Here is a 20,285-nt window from a genome sequence, read left to right on the forward strand (position 1 = left end):
TGCTGTCTAATAGAAACTAGAAATACAATGTAACTCCAAATCATGAGCACAGATGTAATAAGGAAAAGTGTGGCTTTAATGTAAACACAACATTCGATTGGCTCAGCACAAACATTCCACATGAGAGCAACCAATAAACTACAGAATAGGATGGGATGCAGCACAAAAAACATTCACAGTAAAAAAAAATCTGGTATAATCATCATAATAGTAATATCATATATACAGTCTGGTGCTTTTAAGTAGTAAGGGAGATAGAATGTGGACCAAGATGTAAAAGGGAAGATAATATGAAAAAGGATAGGAAGATGAACAGCTGGGTGCACAGATGAACATGGAGCTGTACCTTTTGCTGTGGCTAGAGAAATGTTACACATAGGTAGGTCCCTGTTTACTCATGAGGCGTAAGTCCCCTGACAGAGGCTGCCTGAAATAATATTGTTTTCTCGGTGCAGTCATCTATTTCTAAACAGATTTACATAGGGATAAGTGTTAAGCACCACAAAGAGAACAAAATGTCAAAGAGGGGGGTGCTTTCAACCCTTATTATTATTATATATAGTTACAGGTATACCCTAGATTTTTATGACATGAAATAAATAAGTGGCACAGGATTTTAGGAGGTAGGAGGAGGCATGTTGGGCATGAGTCATAAATAAATAATTCAATAAAATAAAGTAAAAATTCCAAAATATAAGAGATGATAATATGCATTTGAGTTGGTTATGGTTTACGTTTCCAATCTGTTCTCAGACGGCTGGCACCATTATACAGTATGTTTTTGAGATGGCGGCTGACAGGCATTTTCCTCATGCTACAGGAGGTCAATGGTCAGATACAACTTAAATTTCATAGCTTTTAGAATATCGGAGAAAAACGTGATATGGGCCTGCAGACTAACCAGTCATGCATGGGTCTGAAGGAAGAGGAATTTTGTGCCAAGTTTTAAGTTTTTCTTTCCCAATTGTCACTATGAAGGCAGCTTCCACTTTAATACAACCTCTGTGTTCATACAGCACCAGGATCAAAATCCACTAATTATTCCTTCTTGTACATAGAAATGTTTAAAACATTACGTTGCACACTGCACCAAATGCATTTTTTTTTCTAACAAGACGGAGATAACCCTGGTGCTGCAGTTTCTACCTTAACAGATGTTGACAGTCATTAACACAAACAGAACAGATAACAAAAACATTCAGCTAAAACATTTTTTTTTTCAATTGTAATGAAGACAACAGAAAGGAGAAAAATTATAGCAGTAATCCAGGGCGGTGTCTGACGGCAGCTCTTTGGGCCCATTTGGACGTGTAGACTTTTATTTATGTGTGTTATCAACTCCTCATACTCTCCATGACAACCTGTGTGCTTGTTCAGGCCTCAATACAAGCCACATCCTCTAAGGTTATTTGCAATAATGATGTCAGTGACGGCATCAAACACTACCTGGATGTTCCCTGTGTCTGTGGCACAGGTCAGGTGGCAATAGATCTCCTTGTTGGGAGACCGGTTTTTACTCTCAAACTGAACCTGTATATATGCTGTGGCATCATCGTAAGTATTAGCACCTGTAAAAAGACATATAAATCAGCCCTTTGTGTATTGGCATTGTATCTATAAACTCCATTAAACTCTTAGCTCACCTGTGTATTCTGGAAAGCAGATTGTGAGAGGGGATTTCTTAATCTTCTCAGCAAACAGATCTTTTTTGTTAAGGAAGAGGATGATGGAGGTGTCAATGAAGAACTTGTTGTTGCAGATAGAGTCGAAGAGCATAAGTGATTCATGCATGCGATTCTAGAAAAAAACACAAATAACAGTTCAGTTTTATGTTTGAGTGTTATTACCTTTATCTTAGAGACTGATGAGTAAGAATCACACAGTCCAATATTTTTTTTAATCAAACTTACTGTTGTCTCATCTTCATGAAGCACCTGGTCATAGCCACTCAAAGCCACGCAGAAGATAATGGCTGTCACATCTTCGAAGCAGTGGATCCATTTCTTTCTTTCTGACCTTTGACCTCCCACATCAAACAGCCTTGAGTAGACAAGGATGCACATCTTAGGATAGTGAAATGTATGTAGAAGAAGCAAATACATGTAATAGGTTAAGCCCCTTCCTGAAGTCTACCTGAAATGTAGGTTTTTGAACGTGAAGTGGGTTTCGACAATTCCAGTGGTCTTCACTCGGGTTCTCAGGATGTCTTGCTCCGTGGGCTGGTAGTCTGCGGCGCCAATTCGGTCTAAACTATCCAGATAGCTAAACAACGAGGCAGGAGGGGACAGATGTGTACCGTTACCGTAGAGTTTTATGGCAATGAGTTATTGTAGTATTTACTTGTTAATGCACTCACTATTTGGCTGAATCATTGAGCTGGTATTCACGAGCACGATTAAAGCACTCTTGTGTTCCAGCATCTGCCCATACACGGTTCATAGCAGTCAGAAGCTCTGCAGAGTATGGTTCTGTGTCCTCCATACGACTGACTACATCACACACCAACTTTGCATCAGCCTAACAATTACAGAAAGAATATACAAATGGGTTTAGGTTCGGTTTCGTGGCTTGAAATGATAGATTTAGGTTCATCAGGAACATGACCAACTTTTCTGTCTTTGTCACCAAACTCAATTCCCAATGAGTCCATGGCTCGAAGGATGGCGGCCAAGCTCTGAATAGTGTTGCTGTAGACCACTGGCTTATACTGCTTCACATCATCCCCTGAAAAGCCATCTTCATGGATAATCCTGGAAACGCACATTTCATGTATTAGCACAAAGGGAAGAGTGGGTTAAGAGAATACACTGACACATCCCCATATGTTTCTCTACAGAGTGGTTTAGTCTGGGCTGATACTGAAATGATTTTCTTTGCACTCTTCTCTTTTTAGGCCTTTATCTGTATTGTGATTTCTGTTATGTCTTTGTGATTTCAATGCATTTGTTTTCCTGTTGTCTGAAGCACTTTGAATTAGAATTCCCTTGGGTATGAATTGTGCTCTACAAATGTTACAATGTACATGACAGCACAACATTACACATTTGTATTAAATCATTCTCAGTCTGTGATCTGTAGCTGGACAATGCACTGCAATGTGATATTTGAGACATTTATTATTTATGAGTGTCAGTGTCAGGGAAAAAGTCACTGCAAATCAATCACACACCATACTACATTTCCCAACGAAACAGTGCTATACAATGTAATTCAGTCTGCCAAGTAAATTGTCCAATGAACCTTGCCTTTGGTTTGTGAGCTACAGTGTTCTTCCTTTAGCTCAGGGGTTTATATATACAATGAATATAAAAGCTTTTCAATTCGTCAAATTGTTCCCGGTTATGACAGAGGATTCCCACTGTGTCGACAGATGTGAGCCATACCTTCCTTAATCCAAACATTATATCATGTGAAACGGAATAATGGAATGCAGGATTAATATCTTAAATGAACATCAAAATAGCAAAATTCCATAATTTTACTCAGTAGCCTACCTCTACAAAGCCAGATCTTTAGATCTGTGTTACGTAGCCTATTTGTATTGAATTATTAATAGACAATTAGGCCTACCGCTGGTGACCTATTCATACTGTCAGTACTCACTAACATATGGACATAATATGAATATCTTTTCAAGCAAGAACACTGTGCCCCAAATAAGTTACTTGTTATATAGCTTACAGTGACCAATTGGCCCTCTGCGAAACCCCATTTAATTTCCACTTAATTTCAGTAATCAGGTCCTGTAGGTCAGATATTAGAGGAAAAGAGTTTCTCTTCCACTAGGTCTGACTGCTCACAGCCAACTCAAACCTACTGCTGCTGTATGACTGGCGGTGAGACTACTAAAGTGAGGACTAGAACGTGTATGTAAACAGGGCATGCATGGTTCACTGTCATGGGGTCAATGCAGACCAAAGAGGTTGTGAAGGAGGATACTGCATTACAGGAAGACCAGAGGAAGAACCAGCAAAAGGGCAAAATATCAAATCTGCAGTAACACCAGGGTATTTTTCAGACTGAAACTTTACTAAGAGGGTTATAGACAACTACTGTGATTTAAAACATCAAAGGGTGATTTAGCTTAGATAGTAGGAAGGTTTAGATGCCATATTTCCACCACAAATCCGGTTTATAGGCAAAGTACTGTCGGCAATATCGGGCACTTAAAGCCATTAAGATTAAAAGGAGGTATTCACTAATGGAGCAGTAGTGACCTCTGTAACTCATGCACGAACAGAGGACAACACCCACGTAGAGTCAGTCACTACTGCCATACTGTAGTCAAGTGAAGTCCTTGTTAGCCACATTTCAGCATCGTCCAGTGAACAGCGCCCTGGGACACACCGCTGAGGCCTATTAGTCTACATGGGCCGAGCATAATTAAATTCATAGGTAATTGTAGAGCGCTACTGCAGAAAAACAGCCAAGTTAAACTCTTCCAAACTACAACGTAGATATAGTGATTGATTGGCCATAACTAAATGAGGTGTGTGGAAGTTGACAGAAGCTGATACTGTACTGTTGCTATGGCAGCAGCCAATTTAAGCGGAACCACATAAAAACCTTCATTTTGTCATTTGAATTACGTTTCCATAGCAACCGGGTGTCCCGATCAGTCAATTTGTGATGTCAAGACGTGCATTGTGTAAGATTTGTGTTTGATCCAAAATAAATCAGATCTGTCGATGAGGACATTGCGAAGGCGACTACAGGAGGTGCTGAAGTCACCGGTGGCACTCCTACGGGGCGACGGCCTCTTGAAACATGGCGGCTCAACCTGCCTTAGCTCAGATAACAAGGGGAGGGGATCGGGCCTTTTACTCCTCACACGACAAATCAGGTTGAAAGCAAAGTAAAAATGACACTTACTTCATCTGTTTGACAATGGTACTTTTGCCGGACTCTCCACCGCCTGTAAAAATGAAGATAGCCGGTGTTGAGAGAAATCAGTACCATGGAGAGCACCTCCGCCCCATGCATCCCACTATCGGGAGCAGGAAGCCGCAGCAGCAGCCCTACGGCCCAAAAACGGAGTCTTACCGAGTAGAAGCAATTTCACGTCCTTTGCGGCGACCACTCCATCTTCTTTAAGATTTTTTTCGATGGCTTTGCTCCTGTCCAGAGCAGCGCGCTCCTCGGCGCTCAGCGTACATCCCATGTTTCAAGGCGAATGAGCAATATCCTCTCTGGTCCGCCCTGTCCCTCGCCGACACTCAATCACTGCGTTGACTCTCTGCGCTCCCTCCGCCGATATTCACTACAGCATTAGGCCCAGAGTGAGGGCAGAACAACGGTATTTTTTACCTGTATATTTGTCACCGTCCCCTCTCTCCGCTTCGAGGGGGTTGTTAGGGGTGGGTTGTCCGCTGCTAAAGCTTGATGGTTGGGGTTATTTCATGGGGAGGGGGTGTCCTTAAGGGCGGAGTTGGCCGCAAGAGGAAGAGGAGGAGATAACGCAGACAATCTGCCTTACGTCAGGGGAGCCGTGTTTAAGCACGTCCCGTGAAATAATAGGTATATAGCTGTGGAACATGTTGAACCCTTGTCAATTTTATTGTCGATTAAAGTAAATGTGCACAACGTAAGTTTGCTGTTGTGTGGTCTTCCCCCTGCTTGACTCCATGGACATATTATTTTACTTAGTATTAACCCTCTCAACGAAGACAGGTAAATTCAGAGTTGTAATGCTCTAAGTTGTGTTTTTCAACTTATTTTTGAGCCATAAAAACATTTTTAATTGAGAACAAGAAAGGCAGGTTCATTCCCATACTGTGTAACATGTACAATGACAGCATCTCCAAGGAGAAAAGCAAGTCTCTATATACAATACAGATAGAATGAACGTAAGCAACAGCTCAATTTCATGCAATTAAAATTTAATGAATGAGCTTTAAACAGTGTTATTACAGAGTTCCCTCATCATTTACTTTCTCAATGTTGTGTTTCAATTGATTCTTGCATGTTTGAGAAATCCTACATTCAAGGCTTGAGTGCTCAGAAAATTGCAGTTTTCACCTACCCCTTATCCCTGCCCACTGCTCTGTACTTACTAATTATTCAAAGTATCTAGTCTCCGGGTCATATATGTAGGGGTAAAAATGTTGAACTGGAAACCTTCCCCAAAAAAATAATGATAAATGCAGATATATGGGAGTTTTTGTTTATAGATCTTCTACTGACAGTGTTTTTCAAACTTTTCTTCTGTATCTACCTCTGTATCTACCTGCGTTGCATCAATTAAATTTCCCCATGTGGGACAATAAAGGAATATCTTATATTCATACTGAATATATGCATAATGCACAATATTTGTTGTTTAATGTTGGGGGTGAGACTGCAGTATACAGTGTTTGATAAAAGCTTCTAATCCTATGCATCACATCTGGATGGATGGTCAAGTGGAGTAAAGGGGGTTGGGCTTTTGCAGCATGAATGAAGGAGGAGAGAGAGGTCAACCTGCAACAGCCTCAATCCATCTGTGAATGTCTTTTTGTCACTAGCGGCAGATCAAACCTGCAAACTTCTACATTTGACCTTGTAATGCAATGTGACACAGCGGCTACAAAATACTGTCTCCATCAGCACTGTTTGTGGACCAGGCTTGTGCACGTGATTGACAGGGAGCGATGGGGAGAGAGGCAGGCAGGATTTACACTAAACTGCACCTGAGTGAATTTAGATTCAATTATATTTCAGTTTTAATTACACTAATGGATTGAACAAACGTGAAGACATTTTTCACAACCATTTAATTTCTACAAACTAATTGGTGGTTGAAAATAAGGGCAGAGAACAGATATGCACTCATTAACCCACACAGACCCAACAGGTTTGATCAACTTATACACAATCTTAAACAAAAGATGGTGATATGCGTAATAACATATTATACCTTTCAATTCAGACAATAATAAAACATCTTCAAAATAATCACGTAATAGTACTTATTTGTATCATTATTGCAGCAAGCTTTATGCTTGGAATGATTTTGGGGCTAATCATCGCTCCATAAAAAATGACTGCGCTATAAATGGTTAGCGCGCAAAGTGAACCACTTTCATTTCATGCGTGAATATCTCACGGCTGAAAGTCCAGAATACTTTCAGCCAAGCTCGTGAGTTTGCAGTCCTCCAGTGCTTTGACCAGTCGGCTCAGTTTGGCCTGTCTCCCCTCTGCTTGCATGAAACAATTCAGCAGTTGATAGGCTTGTTCATACAGCCCCTCTCTGTCATATTCATATGCCAGATTGTCTATGGCAGGGCCTTTCAGAGCTCGGCAATTCTTTCCCAGCGCTCGTCCAACTATTTTCCATTGACGACCCACTCCGCTTGAAAAACTTTGAACATCTGCTTGGGTCAGCATCCGATCCTCTTGAAGGCCAGAGACAGGACAAACAGTCAATGTAAATGATTGGGTCAATAAGACGTGGGCAAAAGTAAAACACAAACTTACTAAAAACTCTATTCTGAAACTGGAAGCCATTGATGGGCACAGACTCCTCTTGCGTGAGGGGCAACGGCTGCTGGGTGTGATTGAAAGCCTGATTTTGTAGCTGCAGCTCCAAATGTTCAATTTCTTCATCACAAAGTCGCTCTGGCTGAGAACACAACAAAGTGAAGACAAACAAGATGATACTGTTGTGTAATATAAAACATGAAGTATACTGCTTTGCAGATTATATTACTCTTTTATAATGACCATACAGTTTATTGGCCTATTTGTGAGGTCCTGCAGTTATTTAACCAGGATTTAAAATTGGACACAGATACAACAAACAAACAAACAACATTAAAATAACAGGTAATTAAAAACAATTACACATTATTGAGGCAGTCTCTAATGCTTTTAACATGGTTTTAAAGGCATTTAAGCCCATTATCTCAGTAAATTTCCAGTCTTTCTGCAACATGTTCCAAGCAAAAGAAGCTATGTGGACAGAAGCTGTCTTGCCAATCTCTGAAAGAAACAGCAGTAAATAAAAGTGTGCCAATGCCCGAGTTGGGATCGAGCCAGCAACTAGAATATGGCCAAAATGAATATCACGGCTTTCTTGAACATTATGATTTAGATTCTATCACGATATTCATATTCCTATTTTTCCATTGCCATCAAGAGGTAAATTATATAATCTGCTTCCAGCTGTCACTCACACAGAGGCTGACCTTATTATTATTTAAGTATTTAAATCAAATCAACTTGAAAATGGATACATTTTACAGACTTTGGACTAAATGGGAAGTTTTTTGGGGGGTTTTCCAGGCCATGGTTTTATTTTTTTAATTATTTGCTGGATGTCTGCTGTTTTTAGTTTGTGTCTGCTCTCTCTCTGGTTGTGTTCTCTTTCACTGTGTTTGTTTTTATGTGTTCTTAAATTTTAAAAATAAAAACATTTAAATTGACATTTAATTTTTTTTTTTACATATATCAAATCAAGTGAGGCTGGGAATAAAAAAAACATTTGCTTTAAATAATAACATCTGTTGATCTGTCTATGTTTGATCAAACGATAGTCTTGATGTTGTGTGTACGGCACAATCAACGGACAAAACACAAGAATAAATAAATGTTACCTGTGAAAGGTGGATTTGTTGTAGGCAAAGCTCAATTTGGTCGAGATGAGGATCCAGAGTATGCGTACTAGCCTTGAGCTGGGTTTGCACAGTGATTTCTTCGGGCAGAGCAAGCAGTCGGCAGCCATGTTGAGAAAGGGACTGCCGCATCGTTGCAGAGCTGTAACTCTCTAAAAATTGCTGACAAGTGGACATATCCAAAAACTTGATCTCCACACCGAGGAAGGGGTCGGCATCGTGAAATTTTAATATTTCATAACCCTCTAGACCACCTGCTGAATCTAAACAAAACGTCAAAACAGGTCAATATAAACCTGACACCTTTATGAAAAGTGAAGTAAACAACAACTTTTACCTGAAAGTGTTAGCTTGATAACTTTAAAGACAATAAATTTTCCTTTATTGTCTTTGTAGAGTGACAACAGGTTCACACTAGGGCAAAGTGACTGCAAAAACAGCACCGCACATCCTGTCCATGGCCCACGACCCATAATCTTGGTTGCCATTCTGTCGACTTGTCAAAACACAGACCAATCAAAACCAAAAAATAAAGACAAAATTCTGTGGAGTTTATGGCACGACCACAGCAGGCGTCGACCCATGGTAGTATATGTATTATATAGAATATGTATTATCTAAAATAAAATATGGCATAAAAAATGACTAATAAGGTAAGATAATGTACTGAAATAATCGATGTAGCAAGAAAAAACTAATATTGCAAATTTGGGTCCTCCATCTGACCAAAGTTTACCGTTTTTGAAGGGAGTGTCTACAGAGCTGCGGTGCGTGGCCGAAACTGCTATGTTATTTTGTGCCGCGGCTGCTGAAACTGTTGGGCTATTTGACCGCGCCGGGTTAGGTTTAGGGTTAGGGTTACGGTTAGGGTAAGCCATGAGGCTATATGGCCGTGCCGCGGCTCCTGAAACTACTGGGCTATTTGACCGTGCCGCGGCTCGGCAGCCATTTATGAAAGTAAAAATGTGAATTAAAAAGTCAATCTTCATTTTTCTCATTAAGAGGAACTGTATGTAAGGTTTGGATTTTAAATTCCTTATCTGTGCGCCCAAATAAACATATTAAAATTAAATACAACTTTTGCTGATAGCATTTTTATTTATTATTGTATTTATTTTAAATTAAAAAAACAAAAACAAAGGACTTAATTTTCAAGTTGCTAATATTACAAATTTTAAGTTTTGGCCAGATGAAGAACTGTCCATATGAAGTAGAGACCGTTTCCCCAGGCAGACCGTTTCTCCAGGCAGTTGAACATGTCCATTAAGAGTGTCCTCTAAGTGCTTTGTGCAGGGTAAGACACTGGCAACATGGTTTCAGTTGTGAATATAGGTTCTTTTTTGTCCTAATTTGAGTCATGTTTGACTAGTAATTTAAGGTTCAATGTAAAATTAATGTACAGTGTCAAAAAGTATATATAATATTATAGTATAATAAGTAATAATATAGTTATTTGTTGAAAAACAGTAATTGTATATTGCATATGTTCATATTGTGCAGCCCTCTCCAAGATAAATACATTGTGCTGTTAAACATATTGTCCTCTCTCATGTGGCCTCACTGTACCCATTTTACCCCAACCTGCTTGTGAAATATTCATTACATAAAAACATGTTTAATCTTCTCCACTTCCCCCGCTCAGTCTCTCGCTCCTGTACTCTGATTGAACTACAGCGCCGCACTGACAGCTCTTGGTCTGTCCACAGGATGTGCAGGACTCTCCATAGAAAGAACAACACTGAGCTGGATTATATTTATGCCCTCATATTTTTCTAATACAGTATGCACAGGAATCTCATAAATCAGCCAGTATGTAATTATGAGCGATCCTATCTACTGGTCCCTGAAAGTATACTGTGAGATTATTTCAATGGCTGCATGAGGATTACATGATCATGAGGGGCTTAAAATATATCATTAGTGATTTGGCTGCCAAAAGACAACCTCTAGTATTCCCTGAACAAACTATTCAAAGTATATTAATGTTCCATTTAACAAACAAGAGCAGACGACTTGATAGTTCCTCTCAGACCAAACACCAGAGCAGCTCAAGCAGTGGAAACTCTAAACTCCCGAGTCGTATAACTACTATTGGGACAGTCAGCTTTCACTGCACAAGGGACCAAAACAATGGAACTCTTCGCCTGTAGAACTCAAGGGAGAAACAAACTGGGCCCTTTTCAAACAAGAACTCAGAGAGACTTTTTAATCGGACATTGTTTATGACTGTCTTTTTATATCAAAGCTAGAGACGGACATGAGAAGACATGAGCTCATGAAACACATGTTCCCCATCAAATAAACCTACATATATAAATAAGTGGTGCTTGGGTAATATTACCAAAAAGGAATATCTCAAAAATAATTTCGCAATAATCATGCTATATTTTAACAACGCATCAGGGATTTGCTAAAACGTGTTTGTGAATGTCTTAGTTGAGGTTCAAGTATAACGCAAAACATAAAATATACCATAAAATGAACCACTAAAGTCTATTTCAGCTTTTAATATTCTCATTTTGCACATCTCCAAGCTATTTATATATTCATTTTAAGGCCAATTTTCTGTCGGATCTAATTGCACACAAAATATGTGCAATTTTTACCCATTAAATTTGCCTTATTTTTATATAAAAACATGACATAATGAGAAATGTGTCATAATTTATTTTCTGTGAATAAGCTACAGGACAAGTTTAAAAATCTGTAAATTATTATGATTTTTCCTATTCACCTGCAGTGTCTCGCCTTAAAAAGACAAATGTGAAAAATAGACTAAGGCGTTACAGAAAAATAGCAACATTTCTCATATCAACCCGATACAAACATGTGGGAAAACCCTCCAATATCACAATAACTCATCCCTATTTTAAATTAAAGAGTTTTCAAGTAAACTGAGTCAAAATAAATGGGATTAACTTAACGTAATTAACGTACAATTAGAACGATTACTTTGTTGTTGTTTTTTTAAGTAATACCGGTGTGTTTGATTACAGATCCTGTCAAGCAAGCTTAAAAGTGGTTCATTTGTTATTAGTAAGGGGACATTAACCTTACTCATTGTCTTGAGTGGACTTTGACTTGAACTCCTGGACCATCTGCAGCCTGTCCATACCTGGCAGTGATCTTTCCTTCACTGTAGTTTCACTTCTTTATTGTTTTGATTTTCCTTGTCAAGAAGTGGAAGCTCTGGAATAGTTGCCCATGTTTATTTCCAATGATCGCTTCATATTTAGGTTTTCCTTCAGTTGTTATATCAATCCTTTTGTGAAGCCCTGGGACCTGACAGGTGTGGTGATTTTTTGGAAAATAATCTGAATAAAAGTGAATGGGGAAAAAAGGGCTTTGGGGTGGGGCGCTTCCTTCTTTTTGAGCAGGAACAAAAGATAAGTCAACAACTATATACAAAATAAAATATCCATTCGTTTTTGAGGGATCCAGCAAACAAGATATAGTGCAAATATGGAAAGTAAGGGAATATATTCTCTATTTTCAATATATGTATCATGTTATTCATTTTGACTTGTTCCTCTATTATTGTTAAGTAATAAGTAAAACATATTGTAACATTCTGTCGTAAAGTCGATACATGCCCAGGAAGTATAATGCCCACCTCATGATTCAGAGTGAGACATCAGCACATTGTACGACAGTGGTCGAGAGGGATTTGTGCTCCTCACGTGAACGGATTTTTAGCTCCTACAGGTGAGATGTCCTTTGGTACATAATATTACGCTGTTATTTTAGTCCCAGTGATGTTAGAAACGCCAGATTTGAAAGCTGTAAGATCGCTAAATTCTACATCAAACGAGTTTCTCTTGTTGTGGCCATGTACAGTATAGCGTGTGATTATTGTTATCTTTTAGTTGAAGTAGTATTACCAAAAGTAAGCAAAGTACTTAAAAACAATAAAGGGCATAACAAGTGCGTCTTATATTGTCTTATGAATGGTAGAATATGCTTGTAAACGCATTAAAAAAAAAACAAATAGAGCTTTAAAAAGAAAACAAACTTACCGCACAACTTTGTCAAGTTCCTCGATCGTCTTCCTCCAGCTGCGCCACACCCACTTCTACGTCACTGCCTACTCCCTCCTGATTGGCTACGTCGATGCAAAGAGCGTGCCGCTGACTGGCCAGTGCAAGCCATAGAAATAGAGTGCTACATTCCCACAGCAGTATAGTGCAGAGCTTTTAATAGATCCAATGGTGCAAACATGTACAGTCAATGGTGCAACCACGTACTACAGAGGGGATTCATCAGCGTGGCAGTTATGATCATTGAATGTAGAGATCATTAACCATGTAATTTGATCATGTATAAAAAGCAGGCCAGACCACTGATCAAAGACTCGATCCAGAACAAATGATCGGTGATCCGTTGTTTAAATTGTATAACATAGGCTAATACATGTATAGCTTCTGAAAAATCCTAAAACCGATGATGTGACCGTGTGAGATCTAATAAGCAGCAGTAACATTAATATTGATTTTTTAAATTATATTAGCCAGATAAGAAAATAATGCTCTTCCACAGAATACACATTAAAAACCTTGAAAGTTGTTTATTCATAGTATACAAAAGAGAAATCAATAAATGTTCTGTCTCCTGAAACATCAGATGCTTGGAAGCTTTTGTGGTTTATATGTTTCACAAATTTGAGTGTTTCCCTGTCTCTGTAGACCAATGCAAGAGAATTATCCTCTGGATACACAGTCAACAACTGCAAAAAAATAAAAAATAATCAGTAATATATTATGTTTGTTGTAAATTTATTTAATCAATATTGACAACTTACTTCCTCATCCTCTTCATTAGCAACATAACTTGTGAAGCCCCCAAACTCTGTGTCCCAGTCTGAGAAGAAAATTACATCAGTATATAAAGTATAACAGAATGATCATGGTACATTTTTTAAACAGTGTAAATAGTATTGTTGAAGTACAAATCTGTGGTTTATGCATCATATTACATATTTTCTGTACTTAATTTAAATCCAAAAAATGTGTCATTAGTGACGTATAATGGCGGTTTGTTTGGACTCACCTGCACATCGGAAAGGCAAAATCAGGTCCAAGGCATACTCTGCTCGTGCAGCTTCACCATCATGCAGCAAAGTATAGCTGCCATGAGTCCATCGGCGTAGCTCCCCACTACATTTTGGTGTGCTTTCCACTTAAAACACAGACCAGTCAAGACCAACATAAGACTTAGTTTAATTTTGATACTTTAAACAGAGATGCACCTGCTGATCCATTATTGTCTGATGTTGTTTCATCAGCAGAGGTCCCGGCTTCTTCTCCTTTTACATTTTCTTTTGTCTTTTGTTCTTCTTCATCATCATCATCATCATCATCAGAAGGACAGAGATAGTGCAGTCGAAGGCCAGTAAAGTTGGAGAGAAGTAGGAAAAAAACCTCTGAATGTAGGAGTTCCCAACAACCATAGACACAATCTGGCAAATTATCAAGTGAAGCAACGTCATAGCACCTAAAAGCATTCAAATAAACTAGATTAAACACTGAAATGTATTTATACAGCAGCAAACATGGGTTACCAGTCTGACCTTTTGTTGACCGGCCCTTTCTTTGTCCACTGAATCTGACTGAGTTGAAGGGCTTCGTTTACTTGCCTAAATTTCTCCTCCTGAGGAGAGAATCACAATTAACCAGGAGCGAGTCAATGAAAACAGGATGCTTGAAATAATAATTAACCTTTAGAAAGTCTTTTAGTTGAATCTCTGAGCTATCCTCAAACTCTCCCTGAATATGCTCTTGATAGGAAATATCCAGGTAGACAGGATTGACCCACTCCATAAGCAGAGTTTCCTAATACAATAGAATATAATAAGTTTCATACATTGCATTCATACACTACACAAATACTACAACTTAGAAACATTAAGATTACATCTCTTGGTAAGTGAGGTGTTCTTGTCAAAGGCGGCTCAATATAACGTGGTGGTCGTTCTAAAGACGGTCCATGGAACCAACCGCTGAGTGAAAGGCGGCATTTGTCTTTTGACAAAACTTCAGATACCTGAACCAGATGAAAACTTAATTTTAGTTATGTCATTCATGAAAAATAAATTACAAAAGGTTTACATATCAAGCCTCATCTTACTTGATGAAAAGAAACTGGAGAAACTTCGAAAATTACAAGTGTGTTTCGAGTAGGCACAATTGTCTTACTTATTTCTTTTGGTTGGAAATTACCTACAAGGAAAATAAATAAATATATATAAATATCTATATATATATATTGGAGCCCATTTTTTTATACATTTAGTTTAATGCAGAAAAAATAGAAATACTGCAATGCTCACAGTCCGTTTTGTAAAGATCAAGGGTCCCCCCATCACTGCTGTCCCAAGGAGGTACAAGATACAGTATAAAAGCAACACGTCTGCCCTCCAATTCATCGTCATGACAAAGAAGAACATCTAAAAGGAATTATACACGGGAAAAATATTTACATAGAAGAATGGATAAGGATTTTCCATTTCCAGAATAAAATTACCAGTGTATTCATATTTGGCACAAGAAACATCAACTGTGGTCTCAAGTTCAACCCCTATCATGGTCTCCAGCCATGGCCGAAATTGTTGAAACAACACAGACCTGAAAAAATTATAATAAATAATAAAAACAAAAACTACAGTATTAATTGAACTATTATAGTCCCACTTGGAAAGTGGCAATTGGTTTGTTTGCATGCATTTGAGTTAATTGTAGTTGATCACAGATACATTTGTAACTGTTTATTAAACTCAAACCTAAGGAGGCTACTAAAGAATAGACAGTGCATCATTTTGGCAAGACTTTGTTAGGTCTACTTATTGTTACATGTGGTATATCAACATATTGACTGCCAACTGCGATCTGATTATCAACCCAAATAACAATCCGGCAATCTGGTATTCTCGTATTCATAAAACACTAGTCGATCTAGAAATAAATAATAATATATCTATGGCTCCCCCTTGTGGTGAAAGGTCACATCTATACTGTAAAGGAAAACTGATGTACTGTGCTTTATCTGCTATTACCTTATGGCTCTGATGTGTGGTTCATTTCTCTTCTTGAGGTCGTCAGACTGCACAGAAGCACCAGGTGAGTTTAAAAAAATGCAGCTCACACATCATGCATTAGATCATATGTGTGATAACGTTTGTAAATACCTGTTTAAACTTGTATAAATCATTCGATTTTTCATTAAAGTTGAGTCCCATCAGTTCTTTCTGTAGGTTATCAACAAAATCTTCTTCACCTATAAAATTTCTTATGATGCAGTGTGGGAAAGGATGGCAGGCCAACTCAAGATCTCCTATTCAACGCAAAATATGTGTTTACGTAGTTCATCTTCAAATTCTGAATATATTAATTTATTTATTATTAGCATTTTTATTTCTTCAGGATTTCTTTGCCCATAATCTTCATTAGACGGGAAAGGACAGCGTGAAATGGGGATAAGAGTGAAGGGAGGACATGCAGCAAATCGGCTGCACTTGGAGCCTTGCATGTGTGCTGTGCCATAACCAAATGGCATCTGGGCAGCACCAAACTCAGAATATATTAAGTATTCGTGAGGTGATTGTTTAGAAGAGGGTTTCAAACCCGTGTTTTAGACATCTCATTTCCATAAAATAATGAACTATTTTTCAAGAACTAAAAACAAATATCTATGTTTTACCACATCAAAGCGATACTGATGAATAAATATATTTTAAAAAAATATACCATGGCAATAGTGTGTTTTCTGGCTCCATGCTTGCGTCACTTCTGCCTTGACTTGTTCTTCTAAAACCGAGCAGAGTCCAACGGTCTTCTCTGCACTGCTCTTGTTCTTTCTCTTTTTTATTTCCGTGCTCCCACAATCATCTTGCGGTCGCTTCGAAGTCATTTGGAAATACGTCTTCAGAAATCGTACAAATGATGTAAAACTTCACAGCTGATTGCAACCAAAGAAAGCGTGTTTGGCTAACAGTGTCGCGGATTAATGACGTATTTCTGTCCCAGAGTTTGGGGTGACAGGCTCTTAACATGGATCTATCATATTATGGCTCTTAACGATCCTTTATTTTTATGCTCCGCCCCATTTCACGACCCTGACCTACGGATGTGCCCTCCGAGAACACTGTTGTGATTTTGGGCGTTACGAAAATACATTTAATTAAATTAAATTAATTGCCTGGATGAACTCTTTTTGCACTGAATGAACTGCTCATCAGCCTGGATGATCTCTCCTCATACTAGAAGTAACACACTTCTGGCTCCAGTCCCATGCAGTCTGTCCATCCTTGTAGTTTCTACTTCCTTGCACAGAGTTTTTTGTAGTTTTTCCTCAAAGAGGAGGAGGGTCTAAGGACAGGGGAAGCTCTGGGACAGTTATCCATTTGCAAAATTCCTGCGAACATTGTTTAATTGGCTTTTGATAGATTGTTTAACCTGTTGATTAAATCAACTCTTTTCGAACGCCCACCGAGGCAACTGCCGTTGCAACAAAAATAAATGGAATTGAATGTAGAATTATTCTCCAAAAATCAACCATAACATGATAAAAGAAAAATACATAAAAGTAAATAGTGCACAAAACAATAGTACACATTCTAGCATTACAGTGGTCGAAACAGATTAAAATGATCAATAGATTAGCAACTAACAAACCAAATTATTATGCTCAAAATGAGACCTTGTTGAGACCACCGAAGATAAACTGAAGAGAATACATTTATTTTTAATACATAAAAGTAGCTAGTAGTAGGACATAATTTCACACATTAAAGCTTTAAAAACGTCTTGTATTTTATAAAAACATTCAAATGACTGATTTATTAAAAAGGGGGAAAACAGACATTACAGGGTAGAAGAACAAATAATAAATGTTGCAGGTTGTTTAATCAAATAATGTCCTCTTTTGTAGGACATAAAACCATATTTTTCACACTTATACCTTCTACAAAAAGCAACTATTTAAAAAAAAGCAAGAGTCATTACATAATTAACACAGTTGTGGACTGGCAGTTCAGTCACGTTTGCCAACAATGACTGCACTCATAGAGACAGCCAGACATCCCCCATCTACTTTAGTTATAGATAAAGTTGAACCTGTAAAAATATATGTAAACATTAGTCTAATTTGATAAATTCCTCCATTTAGATTTGTCAACAAAATACCTGCTCAGCAGTTGTGGTAAACTGGAAATTATAGGGCCATATCCAGGCGCATTGTCATACAATTCAAACAATGGTGCTGCCACTAGTTTGTAGTTTTTAGGCACAGCAAACAACGCTGCAAAGACCAAAATGCACATTTATTTTTTGCAATGCATATTCACATACAAATTAAGTACTTTTTAGAATTTTTAATGCAAACAAAATTGTATATGTTCAAACCTTTTTCTTGTAGCTGCACCAGGAATAGCTTCTTGTGCTCTTTTGGCTTGGTAATGTGAGCAGGAATGTAAGGGTACTGAAAACATTTTTTTTTTTAAATCAATATATTTCTTCTATATATATATACTTATTTTTTTGTAAAAATGAATATATTCAATCCGCATCTTGCTTGATATAGTACATAAAGGTATATCAAATACTGACCTGCGGAGGCTCAAAATTGGGACGCCACCAGTTGCCAATGCAGTCATCAATAACCCAATCTTGCTTTACACCGTCCTGTCGTCCAAGGATCTAAAAGACAATGACATTAAATATCTGAACATCCGCACATTGAGACAAGTACAAACATACTTATTAAGATACTGTACCTCTGTCATTAAACGTTTCAAACCCTCTACTTCATCTTCTCCTGGATTTAACTCTCCACCAGGCCTGAAGAGGGAAACATATCACGGTTATATTGATTATATTATTAGTAGTGCAATCTAAAGAAAATATATCCAGAAGGCTCACAATTTGAAAAAGGTGGTGCCCAGTTGCAAAAGAAGAACATGAGGCAGTCGATGTTCGTGCACAATCAGAACGCCCTCCACTGTTCGCCTCATTCCCATCTTATCAAACTCTTCTCGCATCCGTTGAAACCTGGCAGCCACGGAGCCATCTTTTTCATAAAGAGGCTCTTTAGTGCCAAAGGTGTAATTGGTGAGCGGGTATCTAAATAAAAAAACAAATAATACATTGGATTACATTTGAACTGCAGCATTTATAAATTCCTATGAAGACAGCTCTATCTGCAGCCTATACATTCATGGGAGTAGATCTCTCCTTCACTGTGGTTCCTGAGGTTTCTTGTAGTTTTTCCTTGCGGATAAGGTGGGTCTATGGACAGGCGATGCTGGGACAGTTATCCAATTGCTAAATTCTTGTAAACATTGTCCTTCCGGACCAGAGCCTCCCGCCAGAAGAACAGTTTATTTCACTCGGCCGTTGGACTCGTGAACACTTCTTCGTCACTTTAACTATAATTTAATATACAGTACAGAACAAACGTTTGGACACACCTTCTCATTCAAAGAGTTTTCTTTATTTTATGAAACAACTGAAAATATTTCTTAAATTCTAGGTTCTTCAAAGTAGCCACCTTTAGCTTTGATTACTGCTTCGCACACTCTTGGCATTCTCTTGATGAGCTTCAAGAGGTCATCACCTGAAATGGTCTTCCAACAGTCTTGAAGGAGTTCCCAGATATGCTTAGCACTTGTTGGCCTTTTTGCATTCACTCTGTGGTGTGTGTCCAAACTTTTGGTCTGTACTGTATGTAGGTTGTTTTTATCATGTTCATTGTTTTATGTTACACTGAATCACAAAAGCAAGTTCCTATGTTTGTGAATTCTGTCTATCAGCAATGGCAATAAACCTTTTCTCATTCTGCAAATGGAATTGAATCTGAATTATTTGCATTGCATGCTTATTTGAAATAATAATTGTCAAGATCGTTTGTTTATCAAAGCAATTTATTCATTCACATTAATTCTTTCTTTCTTAGTATACCTATAATGCATTAGTTTTATCTTTGTCCAATATCCAATTTTATTTTAATTGTTTTGCTTTAAAAAGGTCAACTGTATTTTATTGTTATCCAACACTAAATATTTTCTGAAGTTAAATGACTATAATATGATAGGCTATAATTCACAACAATAAAAAACTATTTTGTAGGTGAGGTTTGCAACTTCAATCGCTTCCCTGAGTTGGGTTCATTCATTTGTTCAACGAACAATGGCACGATACCTTTGCAATGGTTTGATTCAACTAATATTCGTTCCTCGTTCATTTTATAGCAGTCACATTTTAAATGAATTGATCTAACATTACAGCATTCGCTTGTTTCCTTCAAACATAACTTACAGATTAATAGTCCTCTCCAGTGTGAGAGGCTTCGCGGGGCCGCCGCTGCTGCTCATGTATTTGTTGCCGAACTGAGCGGTTCCTCCTCGGGGCCAGCCTGCCGTGGAGCGACTCTGGGGGCCCACAGACATCGCAGCCGAGCTGTAGACCGGATATAAACCTCCGATGAGAAGCGGTCAGTAAACAAATGTACTATTAAAGCAGCAAATGTATTTTTTTTACACTCGTTTGAGTGGATGCACACTCCCTCCGTGCGTCCGTGCAACCCAAGCACTTCCGGCGTGTGTCTGACCCTGATCTATTCATCAGCGCCATCTGTTGGCCTGTAAGCAAAAGGACATGTGATAGAGTCTTGGTCTCACGTGGTATAAGGTAGAAAATTGATTCA

The 20,285-nt window shown here is 38.2% G+C and overlaps 4 protein-coding genes across 4 annotated transcripts; all 4 read right to left on the reverse strand.

Moving 5' to 3' along the window:
* Nucleotides 1–55: 55 nt before the first annotated feature.
* Nucleotides 56–5,424, reverse strand: gnao1b (guanine nucleotide binding protein (G protein), alpha activating activity polypeptide O, b). The gene is made up of 8 exons (XM_072465723.1): nucleotides 5,044–5,424; nucleotides 4,873–4,915; nucleotides 2,609–2,750; nucleotides 2,357–2,517; nucleotides 2,134–2,262; nucleotides 1,911–2,040; nucleotides 1,644–1,797; nucleotides 56–1,568 (listed from the first exon to the last, which is right to left on the reverse strand). Exons 1-8 carry the CDS (start codon nucleotides 5,159–5,161, stop codon nucleotides 1,381–1,383), a joined length of 1,065 nt encoding a protein of 354 aa, XP_072321824.1. The 5' UTR covers nucleotides 5,162–5,424; the 3' UTR covers nucleotides 56–1,380.
* A 1,499-nt stretch (nucleotides 5,425–6,923) lies between these two features.
* Nucleotides 6,924–12,685, reverse strand: tradd (tnfrsf1a-associated via death domain). Its single transcript, XM_072465511.1, has 5 exons — nucleotides 12,608–12,685; nucleotides 8,929–9,087; nucleotides 8,574–8,854; nucleotides 7,456–7,600; nucleotides 6,924–7,373 (listed from the first exon to the last, which is right to left on the reverse strand). The coding sequence occupies exons 2-5, from the start codon at nucleotides 9,077–9,079 to the stop codon at nucleotides 7,081–7,083; spliced, it is 870 nt and encodes a 289-aa protein (XP_072321612.1). The 5' UTR covers nucleotides 9,080–9,087; nucleotides 12,608–12,685; the 3' UTR covers nucleotides 6,924–7,080.
* A 455-nt stretch (nucleotides 12,686–13,140) lies between these two features.
* Nucleotides 13,141–16,584, reverse strand: ogfod1 (2-oxoglutarate and iron-dependent oxygenase domain containing 1). The gene is made up of 13 exons (XM_072465326.1): nucleotides 16,331–16,584; nucleotides 15,772–15,917; nucleotides 15,640–15,686; nucleotides 15,111–15,211; nucleotides 14,917–15,033; nucleotides 14,715–14,806; nucleotides 14,502–14,630; nucleotides 14,306–14,419; nucleotides 14,158–14,237; nucleotides 13,837–14,081; nucleotides 13,638–13,766; nucleotides 13,390–13,448; nucleotides 13,141–13,314 (listed from the first exon to the last, which is right to left on the reverse strand). The coding sequence occupies exons 1-13, from the start codon at nucleotides 16,491–16,493 to the stop codon at nucleotides 13,156–13,158; spliced, it is 1,581 nt and encodes a 526-aa protein (XP_072321427.1). The 5' UTR covers nucleotides 16,494–16,584; the 3' UTR covers nucleotides 13,141–13,155.
* An 817-nt stretch (nucleotides 16,585–17,401) lies between these two features.
* nudt21 (nudix hydrolase 21) lies at nucleotides 17,402–20,190 on the reverse strand. The gene is made up of 7 exons (XM_072465891.1): nucleotides 19,898–20,190; nucleotides 18,503–18,703; nucleotides 18,358–18,421; nucleotides 18,191–18,280; nucleotides 17,987–18,062; nucleotides 17,768–17,882; nucleotides 17,402–17,698 (listed from the first exon to the last, which is right to left on the reverse strand). The coding sequence occupies exons 1-7, from the start codon at nucleotides 20,026–20,028 to the stop codon at nucleotides 17,677–17,679; spliced, it is 699 nt and encodes a 232-aa protein (XP_072321992.1). The 5' UTR covers nucleotides 20,029–20,190; the 3' UTR covers nucleotides 17,402–17,676.
* Between the last annotated feature and the right edge of the window lie 95 nt (nucleotides 20,191–20,285).

Source organism: Eucyclogobius newberryi, unplaced genomic scaffold, assembly GCF_026437365.1.
Source record: "Eucyclogobius newberryi isolate DKJ021-1_F unplaced genomic scaffold, fEucNew1.0.hap1 SCAF_5, whole genome shotgun sequence".
Classification (NCBI taxonomy): domain Eukaryota; kingdom Metazoa; phylum Chordata; class Actinopteri; order Gobiiformes; family Gobiidae; genus Eucyclogobius; species Eucyclogobius newberryi.